Here is a 27,663-nt window from a genome sequence, read left to right as displayed (position 1 = left end):
GTCATCAAAGTTCTTTTTCTAATGGAAGAGAGTACACATGGGCAAGTAGTGGCCAAGGAGAAGAGTTTTAGTCTGAATAGTTACAGAGATCATATCATCATAGCTTTAGAGCTGGTCAGAGATTATCTAATATTAACTGTAACCTCTAAATTGATCCATAAAGGAATCAGTTGATTCACCCTTACCAGAAGCAATGATACTATTACTTTATTTTTTTTCATTCATTCAGTTGTCTATTTATTTATTTTAGGTAAACAGGGTTAAATGTCTTGTCTAGGGTCACATAGCTAGGAAGTGTCTGAGGTCAGCTTTGAACCCAGGTCCTCCAGACTCTAGACCTGGCATTTTATCCACTTTGCCACCTAGCTGAATTCTTTTTCTGGGGTGGGGAGGGTGATATTTTCTTTTTTTTTAATATTTTATTTTTTAGAAAAATTTTCCATGGTTACATGATTCATGTTTTTACTTTCCCCTTTACCCCCTTCACTCCCATAGCCAACATGCATTTCCACTGGTTTTAACATGTGTCATCAGTCAAGACTTATTTCCATATTATTGATAGTTGCATTGGTGTGGTCCTTTAGTGTCTACATCCCCAATCATGTCCTCATCAACCCATGTGTTCAAGCAGTTGTTTTTCTTCTGTGTTTCCACTCCTGCAGTTCTTCCTCTGAATGTGGGCAGCATTCTTTACCATAAGTCCCTCAGAATTGTCTTGGATCATTGCATTGCTGCTAGTCCAGATGTCCATTACATTTGATTTTACCACAGTTATTACTTTAATTACTGTGGCCAGAGGAAAAGGTAGTTAGTGTGAGGCAGAGCAATTGGGCACAATGGTCTGAGTCTACAACTAGATGGACTGTGGAGAATGGTCTGGCCTTTGGCCATCTATGTCTTAGCAGTCCAGCTAAGTTTTCACTCATTTAGTTCCTGAGCAAGACATATTAGCCCCTGGACAACAGTTCCAAAACCTTTATGTAGACAAACTTCTTCAGAGACTGGGGATGTTTTAAAGGTCCATCAAAAAAGATGCTATAGGTACAGATAGAGAGAAGCAAGGTAGCTCTGGCAAGGCAGAGAGTAAAATAATCTGGTTGAATTGTTGAATAGGATTTAGTTTTAGACACATTTGGTAGACATTTAGAAAATAAATGTCCAGTAGATAATTGGAAATGCCAATCTGAAACTTAGGAGAGACACAAGTACTAAAGATAGATTTGGAAGTAATCTATGGTGCAGGTAATAATTGAAGCCCTAGGAGTTCTGAAATCACTAAGAGAAAGGGTATGTATAATTAATAGCTGGCATTTATAAATTACTGTAGGGTTTGCAAAGAACTTTAAATCCATTGTCTCATTTGTTCTCCATGATAACTATGATGTCCTGGTAGTATTTTATGGATGAGGAAACTGAAGCACAGGGATTTTATGGTGGATCTTCCCATTCAGAGTTCTCTCCACTGGTCCAGATTATATGATTTACTAAGTCTGAAGTGGGAAGAGTATAAGAAAGGGGGATCAACTGAGTCCTGGTAGAAATAGGTAGCTGTGGTAGAATCAGAAGGCCTGGAATTAAATTCTAATTCTGCCTGCCACTTTGTGGCTGTGCACCCCCAAGTAAAGTCAAAACTTTAGTTTCCATTTCAATAAAATGAGGCATACTTGCACTAATCATCATTACCATAGGGGGTAGAGCAACCCTGAAACCTAGAATATCAGGACTTGTTTTCTGATTATAAGACCCAAGAATTACTTAGAATTATTCTGGTGGGTAATAAAATAAAATGTGGCGTTCCTCAGGCCTGATACATCATAGGATTGTTTCAGTTACTGTCAATCTGTGAAAGTAATACTGACCCTGACCAACCCCCTCAAATGGAGAATAATGGGTTATGTCAAAGTCGTGAAAAAATGAAGTGGAGGCTTTCCGCTTGATCAGAATCTTTTTTGTCCCTTCAACTCCCGTGTTTCTTGATCCTTGGTCAGGGCAGCTTGACATTGGCTGGTACCATGCATGGATAACCCCCAAAGGTCAGAAGCTTATACAGAATGGAGGCAGTGCAAATAAAAACCAATATGTTTTACCATGGCAGGGATATTGTGTGTAGTCATTGCCTCTTGGAGCTGTAGAAAGTATTTGTTTTTTCTAACTTTAGCCCAAATGAACATTAGGGTACAAAAGAGAAAAGAAGAAATGACCTTGTGTACCATAGAAGACATCTCTAGCATCCTCATGTTGAAAAAAGAACATTTTGTCATTAAAAGGTCTCATGTTTATATACTGTTTTGTAATTTAACACATTTTTCTATTTTAAAACAGCAAATGTAAGATTAGAAATAGTTTAAGTACAAATATTCTTGTGTTACAAATGAGGAAATTGAGGTGCATATTAAATAATTTGTCTTGAGTCACATGGCTAGTAAGTAATTGAACTGACACTCAAAATTAGAGCTTTATGATCACTGCAATAAAGGACAGACAGGCATTTTATCTTTAAAGCAGAAGCTCCATAAAAGAAAAGACACTTGAATATCAGACATAGTTTTAAGAGGCATTTTTGTACTTACAGTTATTTAATTTTAGATAATCTATATGTTTGCTTTCTTGGCATAGTCAGAGATCATATTTAGTGGGAAATGTGTTAATGGGACTGACTCGATGAGTTGGGGTTCATTTGGCAAAGAAAAGAGAAGTGGTTTGGGAAGAATACAGTACTTCCTAATTGCTTCACAAAGCAAATACTTATTGTGATACTTTAATTTATTAATTAATAAGTGTACAAGTACTTTCTCTAGCAACACAAATTGTAATTATATTTTCATTATGTATGATTTCTCGGCCCTGCCTTTCCACAAATCCTCCTTGCAAGATCTACATAATGTAGTGTTACTATTAATATTTTAGGAATTCCTATGTATAGTGTGCCATTTCAATTGCATCTGTTATTTCTTTATGAAAACAAGATGGGTCTGTCCAGTCACTTTTGTCCTTGATCATGTCTTTTATGCCTCTCAGATGCAAGTTATTGATGATGTGTCACACTTGACTCAGGTCTATCATCCTTCTTTCCATCGTTCTTTGTAATTCAGATTGTCAGAAAGCAGAATATTAGTTATTCACAGCCATATTGTATGTCTTTCCTGATCTCCTCATCTACAAAATTGTTGGTATCTTTCCTTCTAATTAACTTGCATTAAATAACTACCTTATGTTTATTTATGGTTTTTCATATTTATTCTGAATATACTTATTTATATTTCTTGTCTCCCCCATATGAATGCAAGCTTCTTGAGAGGAGGAATTGTTTCATTCTTATATTTATAGCCACAGGCCCTGGCATACAACTCTGCTTAATAAAGGCTTGTGCATTGATTAGTAGTAAAAGCAAAAGAAGCTATAACATCTTTTAGTGTTGTGGAAAATACTATACCCATTCTTACTCTTTATTTTGCAGATTTATATAGTATAGTTTGTTGGAAGTTGGCTGGGGGAAGGATGGGAGGAACTAAGGAGTATTGTAAAACATGGCTTTACATTCACTCTGTGGGATCCATATTGCTGTGAGGGGTTCAAGCTGCAGCACAGAATTTCATGGTGCCCCCTCTCTCAGCAATATGGATCCCACAATTCATATCAGTTGAGCTAGTTAGTTTCACACAAAAATATTGCTTGCTTAACCATTAAGTTTCCCACAGTCTGTGAAGATCATACAATTAAAACAGTATAATGAAGAAGGCTCCCTGTCAAGGGTCAGAAGATCTGGATTTATGTGTCAGTTATCTATAATCTATCTTTCAGGACCTCTCAAGAAGTCAGATAACCTCTCTGAGCCTGAATTTTCTCATTTAATAAAATAGGAATAATAGAATTTGTTCCCAGACTTCAGATTCCTTACCTCTGAAATGAGGTGGTTAGACTAGATAACATCAAAGGCCCCCTAACAACTCTAAATTTAGGATCTTCTGATTTTAAATTATAGTGATATTGTGAGGGAAAGATTATACAAACTATAAAGCAGTATAAATGTAAATTATTATGAACAATAATTAGAGTTGACATAAATGCATTTTCCCACACTTACTTTCTTTAGCCATGGTTGCACAATGAGCTGTAAATGTGTTGTAATTATAAAATGATTCGATCTAATCATTTTCAGTATCTGGATTGTGAGGAAGAAATTTAAGAATCTTTTCTTTCCAGGTTAAACAATATTTTTATTTTAAAAGTTAAAATAAACATTTTAACATAAAGCATTCCACTAGGATATTGTCCAGGAATTAGGTTTAATGTCTGTATAATTTAACCACAATTAGTTTCTCCCCATCTACTCTCTCCTTAGTATTCATACACAAGCATTCATCCAACTGTGGTACAAGGTACTAATTAAGTGTCTTCTGAACATTTTCTGATATTGCAATTGAGTCAACTGAAATTTTTTTCACACTGGGAACATTTATCATCCTCATTAATGTATATCTTGCTTTCCTATGCATTTGCATCCTTAAGACCAAATAAAGTATATCAACAGAAATGGAAAGTGGAGAACTGTTAATAAATACTCTTATTTAAGGTTAATTCAAATCATTTTAGCAAGGAATAGCACTATAGCATTTAAATGTATTTTTATATGTTTTCTAAAAGTATCCTAAATAATTCATTTACCTTTTGTAGAAATCAAAGCCTTTGGGAGGGATGCATGCCCAAAAATGTGTGTGTGTGTGTGTGTGTGTGTGTGTGTGTGTGTGTGTGTGTGTGTGTGTGTGTGTGTGTGTGTGTCCAGAGGAAAGAATCTGAATGTAAGAAATGGAAAAGGACTTTAAAGATGATCTATTCAAACTTTGTCATCTTACATATGAGGAAGCTGAAACTCAAAGGAGAACAATGACTGATCTGAAAATTAGATCCTAGTTTGGTTGTGATGAAGGTGTCATAAGCATTTGCATTATTATAAGCAATTATAAAATTACCTCATCATACTGATACTCCTGCCAATATAAAAATATAAGATGCTATTTTTCATAGTTTGCCTGTAATCTTTGGAAGATTTGAGCAAAGTAGATAAAGGGATTATAGCCAGAATTGTGAAAGACTGTAAACAAAATGTTTGTGGGTTATGTAGGTTTTGTTCTGAACTAGATGTAATTGGACAGACAACAGGAAGTTAAATTAAATAGAGGTTTTCAAGTACTATAGGTGTATTTCACTGAATAAGAATCAGCCAACACTTCCAATCTTTCCCTTGCTGTGTGCAAGTGTTATCAGGGCTCCTGAGTTTTCAGATTGATTTTAGAGTGGGTAGACATAAGAAAAGCTTTGGTGAAATGGAAAATCAGTCATATAGGAAAGTGTTTCTTGACAAGCTGTGTGTTGTTTAAGAAATGGAAATGAGAATCTTTAAATAAGGTTTTAAGCTACTATTTAAAGAAAATTAAAGAAGATTGGAAGTAAAAATGAAAACACTGCATTAGCAATCAGAATGGCTTTGTCTGGAAGATGATCCTGATTTACAGCAGCTACCTAGAATTCTTGCCTTTGATTATTCTGAGATTGTCCTGAAAGTATTATTCCTCCATGGATACATTTATTTTGGGGGGGATACAAGTTTATAACTTTTTGTCAGGTAGTTGCTCCTCATTAAATGCAGTGAATAAAGACACTCCACCAAATATTTGTTAATCCCCTGCTGTATGCAGATCACTGCTCTAATGAATGGGGAAGATCCCAAGGTCATAAAAAATTCAGTCCCTATCCTTCAGGACCTTTTTGGTTCTGAAATGTTCTACTTGTCCAAAGTGTATTCTAAAGATATGCAAGTAAAAGTCTGTCACATATTTTCAGATCTCAGCTCAGTGTTTCGGATTAGGCCCTGAAAGTTAAAGTATATAATATGTAGACAGAGCATATGTAGAAATAGCTTATCACTGTGGCTATTTCAGCTCCTTTTTATAAGGCTATAAATGATTAACCTTTTCTCTGAGAACAAACAAATAAAACCTTCTATTAAATCTGAGAAGTTCTATTATAGGATAACTTGCTGGCACATTTAGGAGGAAGTTTATTCCCTCTACCGATGACTTTTTTCCAACTTTTATTCTTGAAGAGTTGGCTAGAAAAATGAGAGATTAAATGATTTGCCCAGAGTCACACAGCTAGTATGTGTCAGAAACAGGACTTGAACTTAAGGCTTCCTGAAGCCAAGGCCCCTCTCTATCCATTGCACCGTACTGCCTCTAAGAGATCCATCACTCATATTAAGAACCAGAAAGTTAATCCCAGTTCAGCCAAAGTTGTGATGAGCCTCCATGACCCTAGGTAGGCTGGTCCTCCAGCAGCAGATGTAAAAGCCCATGGTCAGGCCCATAAGGAAAGCCTTTCCAGTTTGATAGGGTCCAAGACAACTTGGTTTCTACTGGCTTAATTTTTGATGACCCAGGATCATCTCCTCCTCCCTCACCCCCCTAATGATGCACTAGAGGAAGACTAATGAAATGGCTTCTTTTTAATTCATACCGACTACTTAAAAACTCACAGGGGAGAAGAAAAGGGGTTCACAAATTATTAGTAATGAAATATTGGGTAAGAATCTGAGTCTCCTTTTACCAATGAATTTCTCTTCATCAGTTACTGCTTTATACTTATTATGCGACTGGTATGGACAAAGGTGAAGCAAACAACTTTTTTTTTTTTTTTTTTTACCACCAGGAACAACTTATTTTTACCAAGTTTCAGTAGGTACAAATATTCAGCAAGGGGGCACAGGAGATTGAGCAATGGATCTGGAGTCAGGAAGACCTGAGGCTAGATTTGAATTTGTCTGAACTTTTTAGCCTTAGCAAGTCCTAAAAGTTATCTAAAATACTCAGTTATACAGGCATTGCAATGTGAGCCGGTAGAGGGAATGCCCACACCAATGAACTAACATATCCTTGAAATTTTAAACAATTTAGTTGATCAAATTAAATTTGAGATTCTTAGAGTAGTAATATATAATGCTAATTGTTTCCATACAAACATAATCTACTTAAATTGTATTCTCAAAATTGAATTTCCTTTGGTTTCAAGTTATGTATCTAACTCTATTGTGTTAATGTTTGGTTTTCTTTGTTTCTTTTTCTTATCCTTATAGGCCTTGAATCGAGGTATTGCTGCTGTAAAGGAAGATGCAGTCGAAATGCTGGCCAGTTATGGACTGGCCTATTCCCTGATGAAGTTCTTCACAGGCCCCATGAGTGACTTTAAGAATGTGGGTCTGGTATTTGTGAACAGCAAACGAGACAGGACCAAAGCTGTTCTGTGCATGGTGGTGGCAGGTGCCATAGCTGCTGTTTTTCACACTTTGATAGGTAAGATGCCACTGACTCACTTCACAATGCATTCAGTGCTCATGGTTCTTCTTTCCTTAAACTTTATTTCAACATAGTATATGTATAATTTCTTCTAATTTATTATGTAAATAATAAAATATCTCCCATGATTGTAATAATAAACATAAATAAATGAAATCATGAAAATCATATGTCTCCCCATGTAAATATAATGTCCAGCAAAAATTGCATTCATCTACAAAGTTATCCCCAAACTCTAGAAGCAAAAGACCTCTCTTTTCTCTGGGAACCTGTGATTCTTATTCAGCTTTTCCATTGGTCCTTAATGTGAGATAAGCAAAGTGAGACAGCAAACCCTCTGTAACTTCATATCTATCCTCAACTAGAACTGACACTATTTGGTACTAAAATGATCACAAGTTCTTTTGTCTGAGATGCTGGTAACTGGTTAAAACAAGTAGACCCTGTTATGTTCTCATTTTTGGGATCTGGCACAAGTTTAATCGTGGAAAAAAAAAGTTCCTTTTGCATAAGGCAGTGATCATAATTAACATGAGAATTGTCTTAGACACATTTATGTTGGATCTGTGAAATTAAAAAACATCCTTGGGGAAAAAGGGAAGGAGGAGCAGGGTGGCCTGTAAGCCCAGTGTAAATTGTGCAACAGGGCTGCCCATAAACACTAATGAGATTTTATGCTGTATTAAGAGAGGCATGGGGTCCAGAATGGAGTAGGAAATGGTCCCTCTGTGTTCTTTTCCAGCCAGACCACTACTAGAGTATTAAATTAAATTCTGGGCACACTTTTAAGGAAGAGTACAAAGAAGCTGGGTAATATCCACAGGAAGGTTACTGGTAACCAATATGAGAATGAATTAAAGGAAATCATCATATACATATTTAGCCTAAGAGAGCAATAGTGAGACTAAAGACAGCAATTTTGGTATTCTGGAATATTTCAAGTACTGTTATTTGGAAGAAGGATTAGCTTTCTTCAGTTTGGTCTTAGGGGGAATAATAGGAATATTAGTAATAGGTAGAAACTTCAGTAGGGGAAAGATGTAGCTTCACTTGAATAATTCCAAACAATGGAAGCTATTTAAGTGCATGATGGGCTACTTTAAAGGGAAGCGGGTTCTCCTTCTCTTGAAGTCTTCAGATGAAGATTTGATGTTTGTCTGTTATGCTATAAAGAGTATTCTTTGTCAGGTGTGAGTTTCCAACTAGGTGGCTCTGGAAAGCTCTGCCAGCTCTGAGGTTGTGCGACAAACAGCAGCCCTCTTGTGGTCTTTGCACAACACTCTACATGACTGTGCCATGCAGGATTGTTCTGCAATTTAACCAAATCCTCGGCCTATCAAGGTCTTTATGATAAAAGCTTTATTCTGGCTGGCTTCTTGGGAGGTGATAAAACCCCTAAAGACATGATTACTGAAATCCTTGGCTTTAAGCCGACTCCATTCATTCAACTTAGAAATTGATTGGCACATCTACAAAACCCCATTGACCACAAAGACCTGTGACTAACACTTTACAAATCCATTGTTTACTTCAAATTTGGCATTGATTTATGCAGGAACTGTGAATATGTAGTATAACTAAAGGAGACTGTGGTTTCCTCTAAGCTATTTACAATGTATTATGAATAAAGCTAATATTGTCTCTCCTACCTGTGTCTAAAAGCATACAATGCCACCTCTTGTGGTAGATCCTTTCTTATTATTCTTTTTTAATATTTCACAGCTCCTATGCCAAGGACAGAGTGTAGATTTTCATCTTGCCCCACAAATATCCAGTCTGGTTCCCAGTGCTAAGCATTCACACTCACAAACACTTTGCAGAAAGGTTGCTTGCTTCTTCAGTCCTCTTCCCCAAGTCTCCATATATGTGCCCTAAATGGTCATTGAAATCAGTGTGCTTTTTGCACATGCATGGGCTGCTTCAGGGATTGAATGATATCTTGGTATTCACAGATCAGTTTCTTCAGCTAGTGTTATCTTGGACCTTTTCCCTAAAAGCATTTAAATTTCAAACCATTCCATGTTTAATACAACAAAGGGGTTTCTATACTAGTTAAAAGAACCCTTTTTGTTTTTTAATGCTCTTTTGTGTTTGAGCTCCAAAATAAATGGATCGATTATTTCCTTCTTTATCTTTCTTCAAAAAAGTATGTGGAACAGATTCAGAGGTCAGAAGTCTAAGTCCTGTTTATCAGGAAACCATAGCCAAGAAACTCAAGCTGCTGCCCACCAAAGCCAGAGAAAAGACAACTTTTGCCTTTCAAGAAAAGTCGTTTCAGTAAAGTGACTCTATTTTATGCATTAAAATTGAGTTCCAGGGGGCAGTTGGGTAGCTCAGTGGATTGAGAGCCAGGCCTAGAGACAGGAAGTCATAGGTTCAAATCTGACCTCAGACACTTCCCAGCTGTGTGACCCTGGGCAAGTCACTTGACCCCCATTGCCTAGCCCAGTGATTCCCAAAGTGGGTGCTACCACCCCCTGGTGGGTGCTGCAGTGATCCAGGGGAGCAGTGATGGCCCCAGGTGCATTTATCTTTCCTATTAATTGCTGTTAAAATTTTAAAAATTAATTTCTTGGGGGCTAAGTAATATTTTTTCTGGAAAGGGGGCGGTAGGCCAAAAAAGTTTGGGAACCACTGGCCTAGCCCATACTACTCTTCTGCCTTGGAAACAATACTTAGTATTGATTCTAAGACAGAAGGTGAGAGTTTTAAAAAATAATAATAATAATTTTAAAAAATTGAGTTCCAATTTTCAAACATATCCTGTTTGATAAGATAGTGAATGTGGCTATATAACTGAAAAGGATTCTGTAGCATATTAAAGGCTGGATTTGTTTTTGTCGTAAAAAATATTTTTTAACTTTTTCTGACCAACAAACAAGTATTTCCATCAACACTGAATAATAAGCATATGGCAGTTACTTACAAATAATGTATTTCTTCACCTGAATCTGTTATTTAATTATACATTTGAGTATTTCTGAGGATCTAAATAGTCATTATCCCTAAGATCATGATGATTTATTCATCTTCTTTCATGTTCGCTTTTATGAGACCTGACAATTTTTCTTATAACCAAAACTTACTCTCTTAACCTTTTCAGGTATTTTTGTAATTGCCATATTTCCTTTGTGAATTTAATTCAACAAGCATTTATTAATTTCCTTCTCTGAACCAGGCACTATGCTAGGCACTGGGGATACAAAAGACAAAACTTAAATGGTTCTTGGCTCAAGGAGATTATATTTTGTTAGATATGTATGTTATATTTCTATACGTATATAGAAAAGTTCATACAAAATATAGGCAAATAAATACAAAGTAATTTTGGAAGAGCTCTAACAGCTGGAGAAATCAGAAAGGCCATGGCCCTGAGCTGTGGTAGGGATTCCAAGAAGCACAGGTTAGAAAGGGTGACCATTCCAAGAATGTAGGATGACCTGAGCAGGAGAAATAGCATGTCGTATAGAGGGAACAAAAAATAGGCAAGTTTGTCTGGAACAAAATATGTAAAAGAAATTAATGTGAAGTTGATCTGGAAAGTTAGCTTGGAAACAAATTGTGATGAGTTTTAACTGCCAAACAAAGGAGTCTATATTTTATTCTACAGCCAAAAGAAATACAGAATTGGGGATGCAGGAGGAATATATGCTGTATCTCCTCTCACAGAATTTTATATTAGCTTTAACCAATAGACTTCACAACTTCCTTTGGTACATACCTTTATTTTGAATCCAACCTTTATATTTCTTCCTGCAATTTAAGCCCATATTTTTCTTCTCTTTAGTAGAAATGGAAACTTAGTATCACCTTCCTTTTAGAATAGCCAACTTTCAATTAATGATACTAGTGGAGGAAAGCAATAGAATTAGTAATACAAAAGAATGGATAACTAAAATCTACTTTAAAGAATAAATTAGGTGATTTGAGGTTACTGTACATTTTCCATCGTAATTACATTTTGATTGAGCTAATACTAAAATGACTTTGCATTCTCTTAGTCCCCATTTTCTAGGTAATCCACATAGTAGGAGAAAAAACTAATGTTGGAAAACCTCACTATTAAATAGTCAAATAATCAAAATATGAAAAGCATCCACTAGGACACATTGACACACTTGAAAAATACCATCAAGTTCCCACAAAGGGAAGCATACTTATGATCTGCTTATTCAAGCTAAGCTGTTTTAATTCCTTTTTTTTTCTCCCAGCATCTATGATTTATTTTTATGAAAAATTCCTGGTGTAGAAACTCATTCTATGGATCTGCAACTGGTTTCTAGTATAACTTTAATCATTTGCTTCAGACACCAAAAGACTGAGTAGCTTATCCATAGTTACAAAGCTAGAGCTTGGATCCTAATTCTAAGAATGACCCACCCCCACCCCTTTGCTGTTGCTCTTGGTTCATACCTCTCTTTATAGGACCTTTTTCCAGACTTCCATGTAATTTTTAAAGATTTCCAATGTAAATTTAATTCTACAATAGCACTGAACAATGCTTTCCTTGCTTTTCTCTAATTTTTATGTCATTACTATACTAGTACAATCCAGAATTATGCCCACTATTTTAATACAGAATTTAATATTTTTAAATGAAATTACATAGAGGATTTTTCTTGCTATCCTCCTGATGATTCAGATTATGGGCTTTATTTTGTTTTTCAATGGTAGTGAGAACCATGTTTCTAACTCTTTCAGCTTATCGGTCAAACAATCCCTTCCCTTTCTTCTTTATTTCTGTTTTCCCACTAATTCCCTATATTTATTTTGTTTATCTTTTGGGGGTTAATTGAAAACTTTCCCAAATTGAGGCTCTCTAAAGACATGAGGAGAATATTTTTCCCCCTTCCAAATCTTCTAAATTATGGGCAAAATGCAGGCATGCACTGGTTTAGTTAGGTCCATAGAAATAGTAAATTATTATAAGGAAGGCAACAAAGTAAGTGCCTACTATGTGCTGGTTATTATCCTGAGTGCTTTACAAATAACATCTCATTTGATCCTCATAGTCCTGGGAAGCAAGAGCTATTATCTCCATTTTTTAGTTAAGGAAATTAAGTCAGGTTAAATGACCTGTCTATCCGGGTTCACAGAACTAGGACACCTGAATTTGAATTCAGATCTTCATGTCCCTCTACTGAATGTGCCTCTGACCTACCTCTATAAATGATGAGTGGTTTATCCAGAGTCTTCTGGAATAGGACAAGGCCTAAAAAAGGCTATAAACCCTAAAATACTTGTATTGCATGGAGGGAAATGAAAGAATCAATTAGTAAGAGAGACGAGCAGGCAAGGAAAATGTGACTGTGGAGCATGTCCCAGATTGATTTCCTAAAACTCTCATTATCATTCCACTAACATCACTGGGAATTTTAAAACATAAGAAAAAGCCCAAATCTTACTGGCCAAAGCTATTTTTCTATTTAATTTATGGAGTTTTGCCTCTTGAAAACTATATCAATCTGGGGGCACCTAGATGACTCAGAGCCAAGTCTGGAGAAGGGAGATCTTGTGTTCAAATATCACCTCAGACACTTCCTAGCACTATGACGGGGGGGGGGGGGCAGGGGGGGGAGGTCACTTGGCCCCAACTGCCTAGGCTTTACTGCCTTGGAACCAATACTTAGTATTAATTCTAAGATAGAAGGGAAGGATTTATTATTTTTAAAAAAGATTATAGCAAGCTAGAAAGGACGTGTAGGTCTGTAGTCCATAGATTAGATGAGCTATGTTCAGAAAGGTTTTATCCAGTTTGGCCATAGGGTGATGAATTTTGTAACTACAACCATTCTCTGAGAATCTGCTAAATCATAGAGAAAGTGATCAGCATCAATCAATTAAAAAGCGCTTTTTGTTAAATGATGCCTTCTCTGATAGGGAAATGGGAGGGAGGGAATTACCGGGATGTTTTAATATAACAAATAAATAAATTTCAATTTTAAAAACTGGAAAAAGAAAAAGTACTTAAGTGCCTACTATGTGTTAAATGTTGGGGATTCCCCCCCCCAAATACCATTCCAGCCATTAAGGAGCTAGCATTCTATTAGAGGAGACAACAAATACAAATGAAAGTATATACAAAATATATATAAAATCAATACTGACCTAGAGGCAATCTAGACTAATTTAGGTTGGTGAGATAGATATAGGTACTATTCCCCTTGTTTAATTTGCTATATCTATATACACAAAGAAACTTTCTGCCCTGAAAGGAATTCAGACTATCTTTAAGGATCCATTATCTATTTGGGGGCTTTTCACATGATTATTCCCTACTATTAAATTTAAGCCCTCCTTCTTGCCTTGGGTCACCTAGAATATTGTGAAACATTATGTGACAAAATACCCATCTCCAGGTTCTATTCAGTTTGTGCAGTCCATCCATTTCTGGTCTTTTTCATTTATATTGTAGTAATTTTTGCTCATTACTTATAAAACATGTACCAAAACCATTTATAGGGCTAATTGCACAATTTGGCACAATTTAATCGAACTGAGTAAGAAAACTGAATTTAAAAGCTTCTAGAGGATTCCTAAGATGGAAATAAAAGAATAAATTTAGCACCTGTGTAAAATATTACTTCACTTATTACATAATTGGCTAAGCAGCACATCACATAAAGATAATGCCTGCTTTTATAGTGCAAACAAAAATATTTTTTTGGAAAATGTTTAGTTTTTTGTTACTGTAATTATATGATACGACCTCATTACAACTGAGGAGAGTGAATGAAATTTCTACTTGATGAATATTTGTGCATCTGGGAAATATTACCAATAAAAAATTAAATTTTTACTTACAAGAAAAACTATTTAATGTGATTTAGAGACATGTATTCTTCTTTTTAACACGTAAGGCCACCAATATCTGCCAACACTTGCTTCAGTTAGACATTTGTTTTTTCTTAAGCAGTTTTTTTGCAACTCTCTCATATCAGCAGGATTTCTCAGGCCAGTGTCTAGGTACCTAACATTGTTTCCTACATTTACTTGAGAATTTCTTTCATATCTAGTTAACTCAACATTGTGTTTCACTAGCTGTGTGACCATGGGTAAATGACATTGGTTTTATTTCAAGCAGTGCAAAATTTCATTGTCTCTTTAAAGACACTCAAGTTTTAACCTCAATTTCTGTAAGTCATGTGCTTTAATTGTGAATTTTTAAAATATACCCTGTCAGCCTAAGTATTTGCATAGTGTAACACACAGATGAATTATGGTGTGTGCACATGTCCCAATTCACAAGTAGAAAAACCAGCCAATTCAGTGAGAGGATCTGTCAACCATGCTGCAAGTGTGGTGTCAGTGGTTTTTGAAAGAAATAGATTAGCAATACATCTGTGAAATCAGCACCACTTATCTTGCCCAGAAAGAGAAAACAAAATGATAGAACTGTAAGAGTTTAAGTTTTTTGACTAGTAAGACAGTCAGTCACTGAGAACTTTGCTTTGATCTAGACAAATAAAGAATAGAATTAATTGCCATCTTAGACTAAGATTATTTTTTTGCTTGCCTAAAGTCAAAGCTAGGAATCCTAATGGTTTTGGATGGCCTTAAAGGTCTCTTCTCATTTATTCATGTGTAAAATGGATATGATAATAGCACCCTAACCCCCAGAGTTTTTATGAGGATTAAATGAGATACTATGTATAAAGTTTCACCAACCTTGAAGCACCATACAGATGCTGACAATTGTCCTGTGACTGGCCCATGGTCATACATGGAGCAACCAACAGAACCAGGATTAGAGCCCAAGTCCTCTAGGCTTCAAAGCCAGCACTGTCTCCACTGCCATCTTGAAGAAGCCCAGGCTGGCCACTTATAGCTCATCAAGCTTATCTGCAAATAGGTTGATTGTGACCATGTTTTGAAACCAAATTAAATTTGTTTTCCCAGACCTTATTCAAATTTCCAAATCCATTAGTCTGTAAGGCATTCAGATTCAGAAAATAATTTCTAAAGAACTGTCTTTCTGAGGCAAGTTATTAGAGTTGAAAATTGTAAGCTATCGCTAAGGCAGCCTAGATGAGAACCAGTTAAATAAGCTCTATATATAGATTAATTTAAATAATTGACACCTAGAATTCCACATGCTAAAAATAAGTATTGAGTGGGAGGAAATTAAAAATCATAAAGTATCTTTCCTTATGAGGGAAGTTGAGAGGACAGTGACAAGAAAATAGTCAACCTAAACCCAGAGACTTTGTGGAGCTAAACATAGCTGATTAAGTTCTTTCTCACCTACTCTTCTAGGGAGAGGACACAGGAATGCTAGGAAACAAAAACCCTTCCCTACCTGACTCCAGCCTACCTTAACAGTCTTGTTTATATCATTCCTCTTCGTGTATTCTGCTATCCATCCAGAATGGTGTCCTTAATATCTTTCCATGTGTTTATCTGTCCTTCTGTCCATCCATCCATCCATCCATCCACCCATCCATCCATCCATTATTGTTCATCAAATCTTTCTCTCTTCTTTGAGCTGTGGCATGGGCTTGTCCCCCTAGCTGGGATGCTCCTCAGTCCCCCACACATGCATGTCTTAGAATCCTTATTGTTGTTTTTTCAGTCTTTTTCAGTTGTATCCTCTTCATAACTTCATTTATAGTTTTCTTTGTTGGAATGGTTGGCCACTTCCTTCTCCAGCTCATTTTACAGATGAGGAAACTAAGGCAAATGGGGTGAGTTCAGATTTGAACTAAGGAAGATGAGCTTCCTAACTCCAGCACTTTATTCACTGTGCCACCTCAACTCAGTTTTACCCTTTCCTGCATAAAGTTTTTCTTGATTTTCAGTGAGTCCCCTAACCTCACCAAATTACATTCTTTTTCTTTTGTGCATTTTATGTATTTATTTTGTGTATTAGTGTACATGCTGTCCTTCCCAGTAGAATGTAAACTCCTTGAGTATTTCATTTTTTGTCCTTTTACTGTCAGTGCCTAGAACATAGGAAGCAATTAACAAATGAATGTTGATTTGCCATCAGAACACTTAAATGCTTGAATTTAAGCTTTAAGCTGCTGAGATTCTAATCTCTTCCTAGCTATTCACACACAAAAAAAGTATATAAATAAAAAAGATGAAGAATGCTTGACACCAAATTGCTCTACATCATGAAAAAGAAATAGTGACATGTTTGGAAGAGAATATGTACATTTTTTCCAAATGTTCCCAACGTCAATATAGCTACTCAGGTTAAAGTGTTGAAAGAGGGGTAGAGGATAAAGCATTCGACTTGGAGTCAGGAAGATCTGGGTTTGGGTATAAAACTCTTAAACTTGCTAACTCTTTGATCCTTGGCAAGTCACAACCTCCCTATAAAATGGGGGTAATATTAGCCCCTACCTCACAGGGTTGTTGTGAGGGAGAAAGGAAATTGTGTATGTAAAAACATTTTGCAAAAGTCATTTCAGTCATGTTTGACTTCATGGTCCTATTTGGGACTTTTTTTGGCAAAGATACTGGAATAGTTTGCCATTTCCTTTTCCAGCTCATTTTGAAGATGAAGAAACTGAGGCAAATAGGGTTAAGTGTCTTGCCCAACATCACCCAGCTAGTAAATGTCTGAGGCCAGATTTTAACTCTTCTCTTCTTGACTCCAGGTCCAATGCTCTATCCATTGCACTACCTAGCTGCCTTACAGACCTCAAAGAAATTCAAAATTGTAAGCTGCACCAGGCATTAATGATAATTCTGTTTTGTACTCTTGCAGCTTACAGTGACTTAGGCTACTACATTATTAATAAACTGCACCATGTGGATGAATCAGTGGGAAATAAAACTCGAAGAGCTTTCCTTTATCTTGCTGCCTTCCCTTTCATGGATGCCATGGTGAGTGAAGAAAACATTTCACTTTTAACCAAGCTTTCACTTCCCTTCATTTTATGCTTTGCATCTCACATATTATTAATAGGATAAAAAACAAGATTTTTTTTCTGGTTCTAAGGGTATGTGCAAGCAACCAGAAGGAACTATTCAAATATTCTTGGTTTCAAAGATCAGAGTTGATATGTATTCTTCTAAGGTGGTTAAACACCCATTCTATTTTTTTAGCTCAGGAAATCACTTGCAGCTAAGATGAACTAATGGCAACACCATCACTTCAGTAATTAGCTTTACTATATTTAGTTCAGTACTGATCATCTTGACAGCTCAAGCTTTCTATGTCATCACACTGGCAAATTTTCCCATGAAATTTTTAATGTAGATTTATAGATTATACTTAGATTGTAAAATATTACAGATAGCATAGAACCATGGGAAAGGAAAAGCCACTGAAAATTATTTCTACTACCAAAAAATAAACCCTTGTTTTAGGCCATAACTTAATTTAAATAGGCCTTAGAGATAATTTTTTAAATCAGAGAACCTACAAAATTTGTACCAACTCCCATGATTCTCACTCTATCATCTTACAATCTGTAATACTCTGATTTAGTTATAAGTGCCTATCACTTGTAAAGGTCTGGTGCTACAGACCTTTTTACATTTCAGAAAGTTCTTTAATTTGTCTTTTTATTTGAGATCAAGCAAAATCTCTGATGTGTCTATATCAGTATATATAGCTGTTATATGCCAACATACTCCTGCTTCTTGGGTACATTTATTTCAGCTGTGATAAATGAACTGTAAGGTCCTTAAGTCTTTTTAATGGGGAATAAAACTGCTACCATAAGGATAACCACATATAGAGCTATGTTTTTATGTGATTTTTACATGCATCTATTCCAATAGTTGATATATTTTCATTTAAAATTGAATTCAATTCATAGATCTGGGTTCCCTATAGCTTCTAAATTTATTTAGTGTAGGATGCCTTCAGAGCACTGGGGTACTATCATCAGCATTGAATAAATATATCCTTTTGTAGACTTCAAAGAGTTAAAAATCTTATATTGGAGGTACTGGAGAAAAATTGTGCCTCTAGTAAAATTCTGATAAATGTCATCAAATCCACATATAAAATGAAATTTTACCCACGAATGAAATGCAGAACAATTTTCCAGTGAATTCAAGTCTATTGGGATGATTCGTTGGCAGAAAGTGCATTTGAAGATCTTAATTATCCAACCTTCCAGTTCTCTCTGCCTGCTTTTCTCAGCCTTAAGAACGTGTTTCTAAGGAAAAATACATAATAACAGAACCATAGTAGTGTAATATTTTTTCCATCTTCATATACACATGCCCAAGAGAATAACAACACAACTAAGTTAGGCTGCTATTAATAGCAACTTTAAAAAAAACAACAAAAAGAGCAATGAACTTTTTTCCCCCTGGCAATGATATATTTGTTGAGAAGACAATATTTGAAAAACCACAAAACTTATTAATCACACCGATAGCTTTCAGGCAGCTAGACAGACCACAAGATGCTGTTCACAGATGTGAATACTGTGAGCATTTCTTTTAACACTTGGAATCTCACAATCTGTGTTTTCCAAGAGAGGGTTTAGACTAAAGTAAACCATAATGACTAGAATAAAGAGGCATACATAAACCAACAGAAATAGTGCCAAATATGTAATAATTTTCACCTTAATTAGCTGCAGTAATATTAGATCTGTGAGTATAGGTTCAAATCTAGCAGCCATTAAGTCTGCAGAGAATCCAACCCTACAAAGAACTGCAGCCCTTTACCTACTTTCACAATAAAGTTTTTCAATCCTACCTTCCATTGAAGATGCTGGCATTCAAATGCAGAGTCAGGCGGTGCCCAAGCTTGCATCCAAGAGACTAGAAGACTCCCCACTAATCAGTAAATAAGAATGTACAAGAATTGAAATTATAATGAACTAAATTAAAGAGTACTGATTATAGCATAGCTTCATATAAAATTCAAATTCTTCCTCTTAATATATTCTTATTTAAGAACATCAGGCTGAATATAATTAACTTGCCTTGCCCAGGAATAGCTGTCATAGCTCCTTCTGGGTATTATTAATTACTTTTGTAAGCGTTTCCCAATAAAAAGTACTTAAGATTTCAGAGTTTGCCATTGCATTATTGGAATAAGTAAGTGGCATTAGCTGTTGGGTCCTTCTGATTCATCCAGGAAAGATCATAGTCCAGCATACTAACCAAAGCATAAAAAGCCAGAAATTCTTAATTGATCTAGCAGCCCTAATGCTGACTCATTGGCCATCTTTCCACTAAGAAATTGAAGATGTCAGTCACCTAGTTAATTCTTCCAAATATAAGCTTTCACTTAGAACAAATAAGTAATTGAAGTAGAAATGTGATAATATTATCAATGTTATAAGCTCTTCAAAGAAAGAGGAAGAGTCTAGCTTTTCTATTTCACTTTTATCCCCCTAATCCTTCCTTTCCATACCCATTCACATTTTGAGCAACTTTCCTAGGGTCCTATATAAAGTGAGTAATTAGTAAATACGGTCATTCAGCAACTGTCTCAGTTTTTCTGTTTCTATTTCATCTAAGTAGTGAAGTCCTCGCCATCCTATAAGCCTTGGGAAGTCCTCTAGCCTAATGACAACTAAATAATTCCCTACTTCTTTGTTTACTGTATTAGAAATGCTCATTTAATAAGTAGGAATATTTGTAAACCATAAACCATAAAATCTGCCTTTGACACTAGTTATATGAGTCAATGTGACTTAACTTGTCTGGTCCCCAGGAAACTTCCTATTACACACATCTATCAAAACAGGGATAGGTTTCCTTGTTAGAGGGAATTGCCATGCCAGGGTTCCCTGCCCTGATATAATCACAGAGACTTCATAAAGTCACACATTTTGAAGAAATAGGTAATTAAAAAAGAAAAACCCATAATTAAATAAACATGAAGATGTCTTTCCAATTGGATCCACTCACACTTGTTTCTTCTCTTTTATGGCAGGCATGGACCCATGCTGGCATTCTCTTGAAACACAAATACAGTTTTCTGGTGGGATGTGCCTCAATTTCAGATGTCATTGCTCAGGTAAATGAAGTCACCAGGCTGCTGCACCTAGCCTTTATGTTGATTTTACTTTATGTGATTAAAGATATTCCTAATGAAGACCATTTCTAATGTTCCAGAATAGCCACAGAATTGAATAAATTCCATATTTTCTTATATATGCTTATGATGAAAGAATTCTTAATCAAGGGTTAAATCTTCTGAGATTTGAAGGAACTGAGGCTGAGAGCTTTACTTTTTAGAAGTTTGACTAAAAATTAGGTATAACTATAGAATAATGTGATTGATCCTTTAAACTCTACCCATCAATTTCAGTCCTTTATTCTTTCCACTTTCACGCATCTTCCATGAGTAAAAGATAAAAACATATTTGATTTTAGTTGCCCACCAAAATTTAACTAAAAGCTCGTCTTCCCTTCCATGGGAGAAAGTAGGTCTGATCTTTTAAGAAAATGGACTTGTTAAAAAATAGCAAAAAACTTATTCCTCTAATTCTTACTTATACAAGCATGTGAAAGAAAGTTAAATTTCAGTGAATGAAATTAGGAAACAACTATAGCATTTTATTTTATCTTATACCCTTATTGAACTTTAAAATTGGTAACTTTTCCCAATTGCTTTTTGGTGCAAATTTTCATGGGTAACTTTAGTAAGAGAAGAGGAAAAGAATAAACATTTATATACTATATACTATGTGCCAGGCACTATGCTAAGCCTTCTTTAGATATTATCTCATTTGATCCCTTGGATCCACTTAATACATTAATAGTCAAAGGCTGATAAACCAGGGAGCAGGAGAAATGAACATAATCTACAGACTGGATAATTGATACTTAAATAACTATGTTACCTTACTTACAAAAGAATCATAGTGTTTACTAAGTGCTTTCTCACATGATGTTGTCCTCGTATGAGTTTGTTTTAAAACTAATGTCCAGTAAGTTGTGTTTAGATCATATTCTGCATGATAAAATGAATTTCAAACAAATCAGATCAAATACCATGATTTTTCTTCTTTTTTGTGTGCTGGTTTTATGATCATTTCACTGTTTATCTTTAAACATAAAAGACATTTCTTTATTTTAGCTGAAACTTTCAAATGTTTGAATCAACTTTAAACTTTGTGAATTTAATTTTTATTATTGCTGATGATTTGACAAAGAAAAATAAATGTTTACTCAAGAATATTCTTCTTAAAAATTAAGTTTAAGGTAGCATTTCCAGTCTTGTTACAATAGTGCCCTACCATACCCACACAATACACATACATTCAGTAGTTAGAAAATACCAGGTAATAATCTGTTGTTCAGTTTACATGAGGAGGTATAATATCTGCTTCTGTTCCCTTTTCCTTCTTTCCCTTACATATGACTTTTTATCATTGTTGGTTACTAGTAATTGCCTACATTTTAAGGTAGTTTAATTCTATGAGTACCTCTCTTCTACTTTTCTTCCCCCAGAATCTACCACACAAATCTGACCCTCCCAGACTCATCTTCTCTCCCATAACTATATAAAATTCATGTCCCAGGCTGTCAATATGGTGTCATAATAGATATCATACCTGACAGAAATTCAGAGAGACCATTAACTGCCCTAACCATTTTCCTCCCAAAGGATGTAATGACTTGACTGCCAGTAATGCTTATTGAATGGAAAGATGAATTAGTTGACATCTTCCAGCTCTTAAGACTCAGTGAGTTTTTGACACATAACTTTTTCTCAGTACATACCCTAGTGTTTCACCCTTCAGTAAAGTCATTTATTGTTGAACATTTATTGCTTCCTGAAATGGCCAGAGTTAGCCTTCCAAATGAACTGTGTGAGATTCTTAAGACAATAGATTACAGTTACTGATCTTGACACCTTTTGCCACGTGTCTCAATCATGGATAATAATGTATTTGTTTTGTTATTTTCTGTTCTCATTTGTTGGCTAAGTGGATGTTTTCCCCTCCTGATCTTTCTTCTTTTTTAATACTATATTAAGAGCTTCTTATGAACTATCTATATTAATCTTATGACAGCTTTATTTTAAATAAATAAATGCTTTACATTCTTCATAAATTGGCATCACAACTTAATGTTTACAGATTTATTTTGAAAGGTGAAAAAAAGAAATTAAATCTTCACAATGAATATATTTCACATTTCAAAGAAAGAGAAAACTTATATCATTGAAAAATACTGTCTAAGCATGTGTGGGAATATTTTTCTCCTTAATTTAAAGTCCTGTCCAATGTGGTAAGGCTTACAGATTCATAACATACAGATTTGGTCTAATGAGTATGGTTCAGGTTGAATTCAGGTGTCATTTACATTCAAACTTTGGGAATTTAATTTTGTTATTGCTGATGATTTGAAAAATAAAAAATATGTCTTAACTAGAAGATTCTTCTTAAAAATTTATTTAAATGTAGCATTTCCATCTGATGGGTTAGATTGTTTTAAACTTTGTCTTATGCATTTATACATTTCAACTTGGTGTAGAATACATTCTTCATTGGACATTAGCCCAGTTCCCCACTACCACCATCCATTAGGAGCATACACACACACACACACACACACACACACACCTCTTTTATTATATGGCAGCTGCTTTGCTTTTGTAATATGCCTAGTTTTTAACTAATTGGGTCAGTACTATGTTCATCATGTGTCCATTTCACTGTTTAAAGAAGTTCACATTGATTCAGGCAGACATGTATGATCACTGATGATTGAATATAAACATTTCATGCCATTAAACTGTCATTTTTAACATCATTTAACTTTTTGCAAAATTTTCAAGCCTTTGGTCCCCATTTTTCCCTCTTAATGAAGTTCTCTTCTGAGTCAGTGTAAGGAAAGTAATATCTGGCCTCAGACACTTTCTACTTTTTTTGGTCCAGGGCAAGTCACTTGAACTCAGTTGCCTATCCATTACCACTCTTCTGCCTTAGAACCAATTCTAAGACAGAAGGTAAAGGTTTTTTAAAAAAAGAATTGTAATATCTTCAACAGATAATACTTTGCTATGTTGCTAGTATTATTATAACATTTTTATGTCCACATAAAATTTTTGCCAAAAAGTTGAAGGTCATATTTCTTTAGTATACAAATTTTAGATATTCTACTATTTTGAAGCTAAGTTTCATTCTAGCAAAATAGTATCTCCCTAATTAGTGTAGTTTCAGTCCTAAAAATCATATGATTCATAAGGATCACCAAAAATAATGAGACCCTGAACATTAAACAGGAGGGAAGAGGCTGTATTATAATTGGAAGGTTGTTGTTTAGTTTCAGTAATGGTTTCAATGAAATCATCAACAGTTTAAATATTGGATTTTACAAAGAATATAAATTATATATAATAACAGGCTATTGAAGCTAATATGAGAAATAATGGTTGGATGCATTGTATTACTACAGGACAGTCATATTATTGCAGTTTGCTTTGTTCAATGACCTTCCTCATCTTCCCTGATTTTAATTTAACTAAAACTTTGAAGAATATATAACTGCCTACTTTTTTGTATGTCAACATTGCTTTTTTATATTTTCCTACTTAATCTACTTTTTGTGTCAAAATTATAATATGTCTAGATTCAGGTATGAGAAGACCAATTAGCAAATTCATTTACTAGGATGCTACTTCTCATCTTATTGAAAAAGCTAATCTTTCTGGGGAGATTCTGTTACCTTAATTACAGTTCTTAGTGGCCATAAATTAATAATGCATTTCAATTTCTAATAAAATATTAATATTTTCCTATACCTAAAATTAAGGAATAGTATTGTCTATAATCTGTCACGTGACTATCTTTAAAAAGAGAAGTACAAACAGATCTCTGATTTACTGTCGTTGCCTTACTGTAGTCAGTTCCAATGTGGCCTATAATAGGTTCATATCAGACTCATTTCACTTCAACAAATGAACATAATATTTATTGCATATTACTTTCTTTAGGGAAAAAAATGGAATGTGTAACCTTTATAGGATAACTTATAAAGTTTCTGAACAACTTATAGTAGCTAGAATCAGGGCTTTCCTCCATATTCTTATCCTTCTTGGACTCCTCACCCCCAAAAAAGCAATTTTCTTTTGTAGCCTTTTGGCACAGATCATCTGTAAGTTATTGAGCATATAAATGTTATAATAATGTAGGATTTTTTGCTGGTAACCACCTATTCTTCAAAAGTGGTCAGTTCAGTAAGAGTTCACATTTCAAACACAGTAGATCTTTAAAAATTCATGTTTTTTACCTGGTTAGTAAGGAATTGTCTTATTCTTTTTCATTTCTTTATAGGATTTTGTCCAGTTCCCTCCTTTAAGCTTATCACATTGCATCATATTTATTCTAATGTCATACCCCCTACCTCTAATATTTTGTTTCCCAAATACATTGGGAACAGGGACTGTGTTGTTTTTTTGTCTCTGTAACCCCTGTGCTTAGAACAGTGCATTGTAAAAGTGTTACACTAATCCTGCACTCTTTGAGACAAAGACCAGAATAAAGAATAGGTAAAAGAAACAAGTTTGATCCCAGTTAGTACTAATGTTGAATTTACACTGTATATTTCTATTGGGCTGGAACCAATGACCACATTTTACATAATTGTAACTTCAAATTGCAAATTCAAATACACATAAGCTCTTCAAGGGGTTCATTATTTATACTGTGGCATATTATCATAGAAAAGTGGGAGTAGAACAGCCTTTTTTTTTTTACTTTCCTCAGTCCTGAAAAATATAAAGTATAAGCAATAACTTCAGTCCAAGTCTTCTGTTCCAGGATTCCTGAGGCTACCCGTACCCCTTCTCCATCACTTCCTTCTTTGCCATAATGAGCCCTCCTTTTACTTTCTGCTTTCAGCCTTTCTTTGTCATTTCTGAGCTTCTTATTCCTTCATGCTCAGCTCATTAAGTTAATTGGGGCTGAGGAGGCTATTTCCTCTCTGCCATTACCTGGCTCTTGAAATCTTTACTCTTGCCCCTGTCTGTTTCTCACAAGCTGTGCTTATCCTTTTAAAATGTCTGGGTGTGACTCAAATCTGTCTTCCAGTCAAACATCTTGATAGACTCATTGTTCTTAGGTCAAAGAGGAAATGCCGCATATGAACTAGAAATTCCAGTACACTAGTCAGTTTTCAGATTTCTATTCCATTAGGATGACAAAGATTCTTAAAGGAAAATCAGAAAAGGCATGTGGGACAGTTTATAAGAATATATGGAAACAAGAAATAAAATATGGGATTTAGTAAATAGTAGCCCATTTAGACTACTATAAAGTATGAAAAGGAAGAGTTTTATGAACTATGTCTAGAAAGGCAAATCAAAGATAGACTGTAGATCTCCTTAAATGATAGAATGAATAGTTTATATTTTATCCTAGAGGCAATCAGTAACCATTAGAGATTTTTTGAATAGAAGAGTAATATAACCAGGCCTCTACCTAAGGAAAATTATTTTGTCAGCCATGTGGAGGATGTTTTGGATAGAGGAAAGGCTAAAGGCAGAGGCTGCAATTAAGAGACTATTACAGTAGTCTAGATGATAAGTGATAACAGCCTGAACTAAGGTGTCCATTGTGAGTGAAGAAATAAGGATATGTAGACTCAATTTTGGATAACTGATTGGATATGAGGTATAAGAAAGAGAAGAGTCAAAAATTACTCTGAGGTGATAACAAGGTAACTGTTATCAGTGGTGCCATCAACAGAAAGTTTGGAAGAGGAATTGATTTCGGGAGGATAGCAGGGGGAAAATAATGAGTTCTCATTTTGGACCTGTTGAGTTTGAGATTCCAATAGAGCAATGATTCCCACAGTGGATGCCACCGCCCCCTGGTGGGTGCTGCAGCGATGGAGGGGAGGAGGTGATGGCCACAGGTGCATTTATCTTTCCTGCTAATTGCTATTAAAATTTTTAAAATATTTATTTCCAGGGGGCTAAGTAATATTTTTTCTGGAAAGGGGGCAGTAGGCCAAAAAAGTTTGGGAACCACTGCAATAGAAGTGAAGATCCCAATTAAAATGAGATCCATCTGTGTAGAAATACTAAATCTTTGGGAACTGGTAAGCTCACCTAAAGAGAGAGGAGAAGAGGTCTAGAGCAGAACTTTAGTAACTATGCTTAGGGGCCAGCAAAAGACACCAAGAAAAGGGGCAGCTGGGTGACTCAGTGGATTGAGAGCCAGACCTACATATGGGAGGTCCTAGGTTCCAGTCTGGCTTCAGACACTTCTTAGCTCCGGACCCTGGACAAGCCACTTAAATCCCATTGCCTACCCTTACCATTCTTCTGCCTTGGAACCAATACACAGTACTGATCCTAAGATGGAAGGTACGGGTTTTAAAAAAAAACGGCACTAAGAAGAAGCAACCAAAGAAGTAGAAGAAGAACCAGAAGAAAGCAGTATCATGGAAGCCAAAGACTAGGCAAAAACAGTGTTGGACTTCAGAACTCATTTGTCAAGCATTTTTAAAATTGTCTTAGTTTTTACTTTTCCCTATTATATAGTATATACATTATATTATTATGTATTACATATTTGTGTGCATATATAAAACAGGAATTTAATAATATGAACTAGATACTCTTCAATTCATAGAACTTAACGCAGGGTCATGCCTTTTGTAAGTGACCCAGGAAATGATCAAATGAACAGATTTCATCAGAGAAGGATGTATTGGGGTCAAAAGACAAATAACACATTTTGTATGTCCGGTGGAAGTCCTTCAGCAGGGCTTTTCTCTAAGTGCTCTGTGGTTTGTAATTCATGGTTATGATTAGTTTCCACTTGAATGCAGCAAACTTGGGGGAAAGTGGGGAAATAATAAAAGCTTTATTATTTCTGACAGCAAAACAGAGCATTGTTAAGTATGTATAACAGAGCTCTCCCCTGCTATTGCCTATCCTCCAGGAAGCCTTTTTCTATCACCATGAGGATCTAGTGGTGCTTTTGTCCCTCATTCCTCTAGGGCATCTGTGGCAAGTTTGATCCTATTCATTTGATCTCAGAAAGGCAATAAGTGGTACCAAAGTCTGTCCAGACCACAAATAAATCACTTTTCGAACAGTAGTATTTAATATCATTGTTTCCTTAAGAAGCACTTATATCAAATGTATTTTATATGTCTCCATTTGATTTCTTGAGTTTTCTCCATAGCTATAAACGTCTTGGCCTCATAAATCATACCCTTTCTCAAAGTTCCTTTTTTATTATCTTTTAGTTGCAATATGTTTGTGGTAATAAGGATTAATGCACATTTTTTCCTTATGACCTCCGTCACAAAGTTATCCAGCATCTCTATTTTAGGGACTCCTTTTAAGAAATTACATATTTTTTAAGTTGGGGTTGCCCTTTCTTGGTTTTACCTGCTATTGTCTTACTGTTGGAATCCCATG

At 35.3% G+C, this 27,663-nt stretch overlaps 1 protein-coding gene across 1 annotated transcript in view; it reads left to right on the top strand.

Moving 5' to 3' along the window:
- Positions 1-27,663, top strand: part of ANKH (ANKH inorganic pyrophosphate transport regulator) — a 189,479-nt gene that overhangs the window by 111,718 nt on the left and 50,098 nt on the right. The window contains exons 3-5 of the mRNA XM_044681999.1: positions 7,130-7,346; positions 17,065-17,183; positions 20,209-20,292. Coding sequence (XP_044537934.1) covers positions 7,130-7,346; positions 17,065-17,183; positions 20,209-20,292 — 420 coding nt within the window. The remainder of the gene's footprint in view (positions 1-7,129; positions 7,347-17,064; positions 17,184-20,208; positions 20,293-27,663) is intronic.

This window comes from Gracilinanus agilis, chromosome 1 (genome assembly GCF_016433145.1).
Source record: "Gracilinanus agilis isolate LMUSP501 chromosome 1, AgileGrace, whole genome shotgun sequence".
NCBI lineage: Eukaryota > Metazoa > Chordata > Mammalia > Didelphimorphia > Didelphidae > Gracilinanus > Gracilinanus agilis.
The sequence above is the reverse complement of the archived record's forward strand: the minus strand, read 5'-3'. Positions and strand labels throughout refer to the sequence as shown.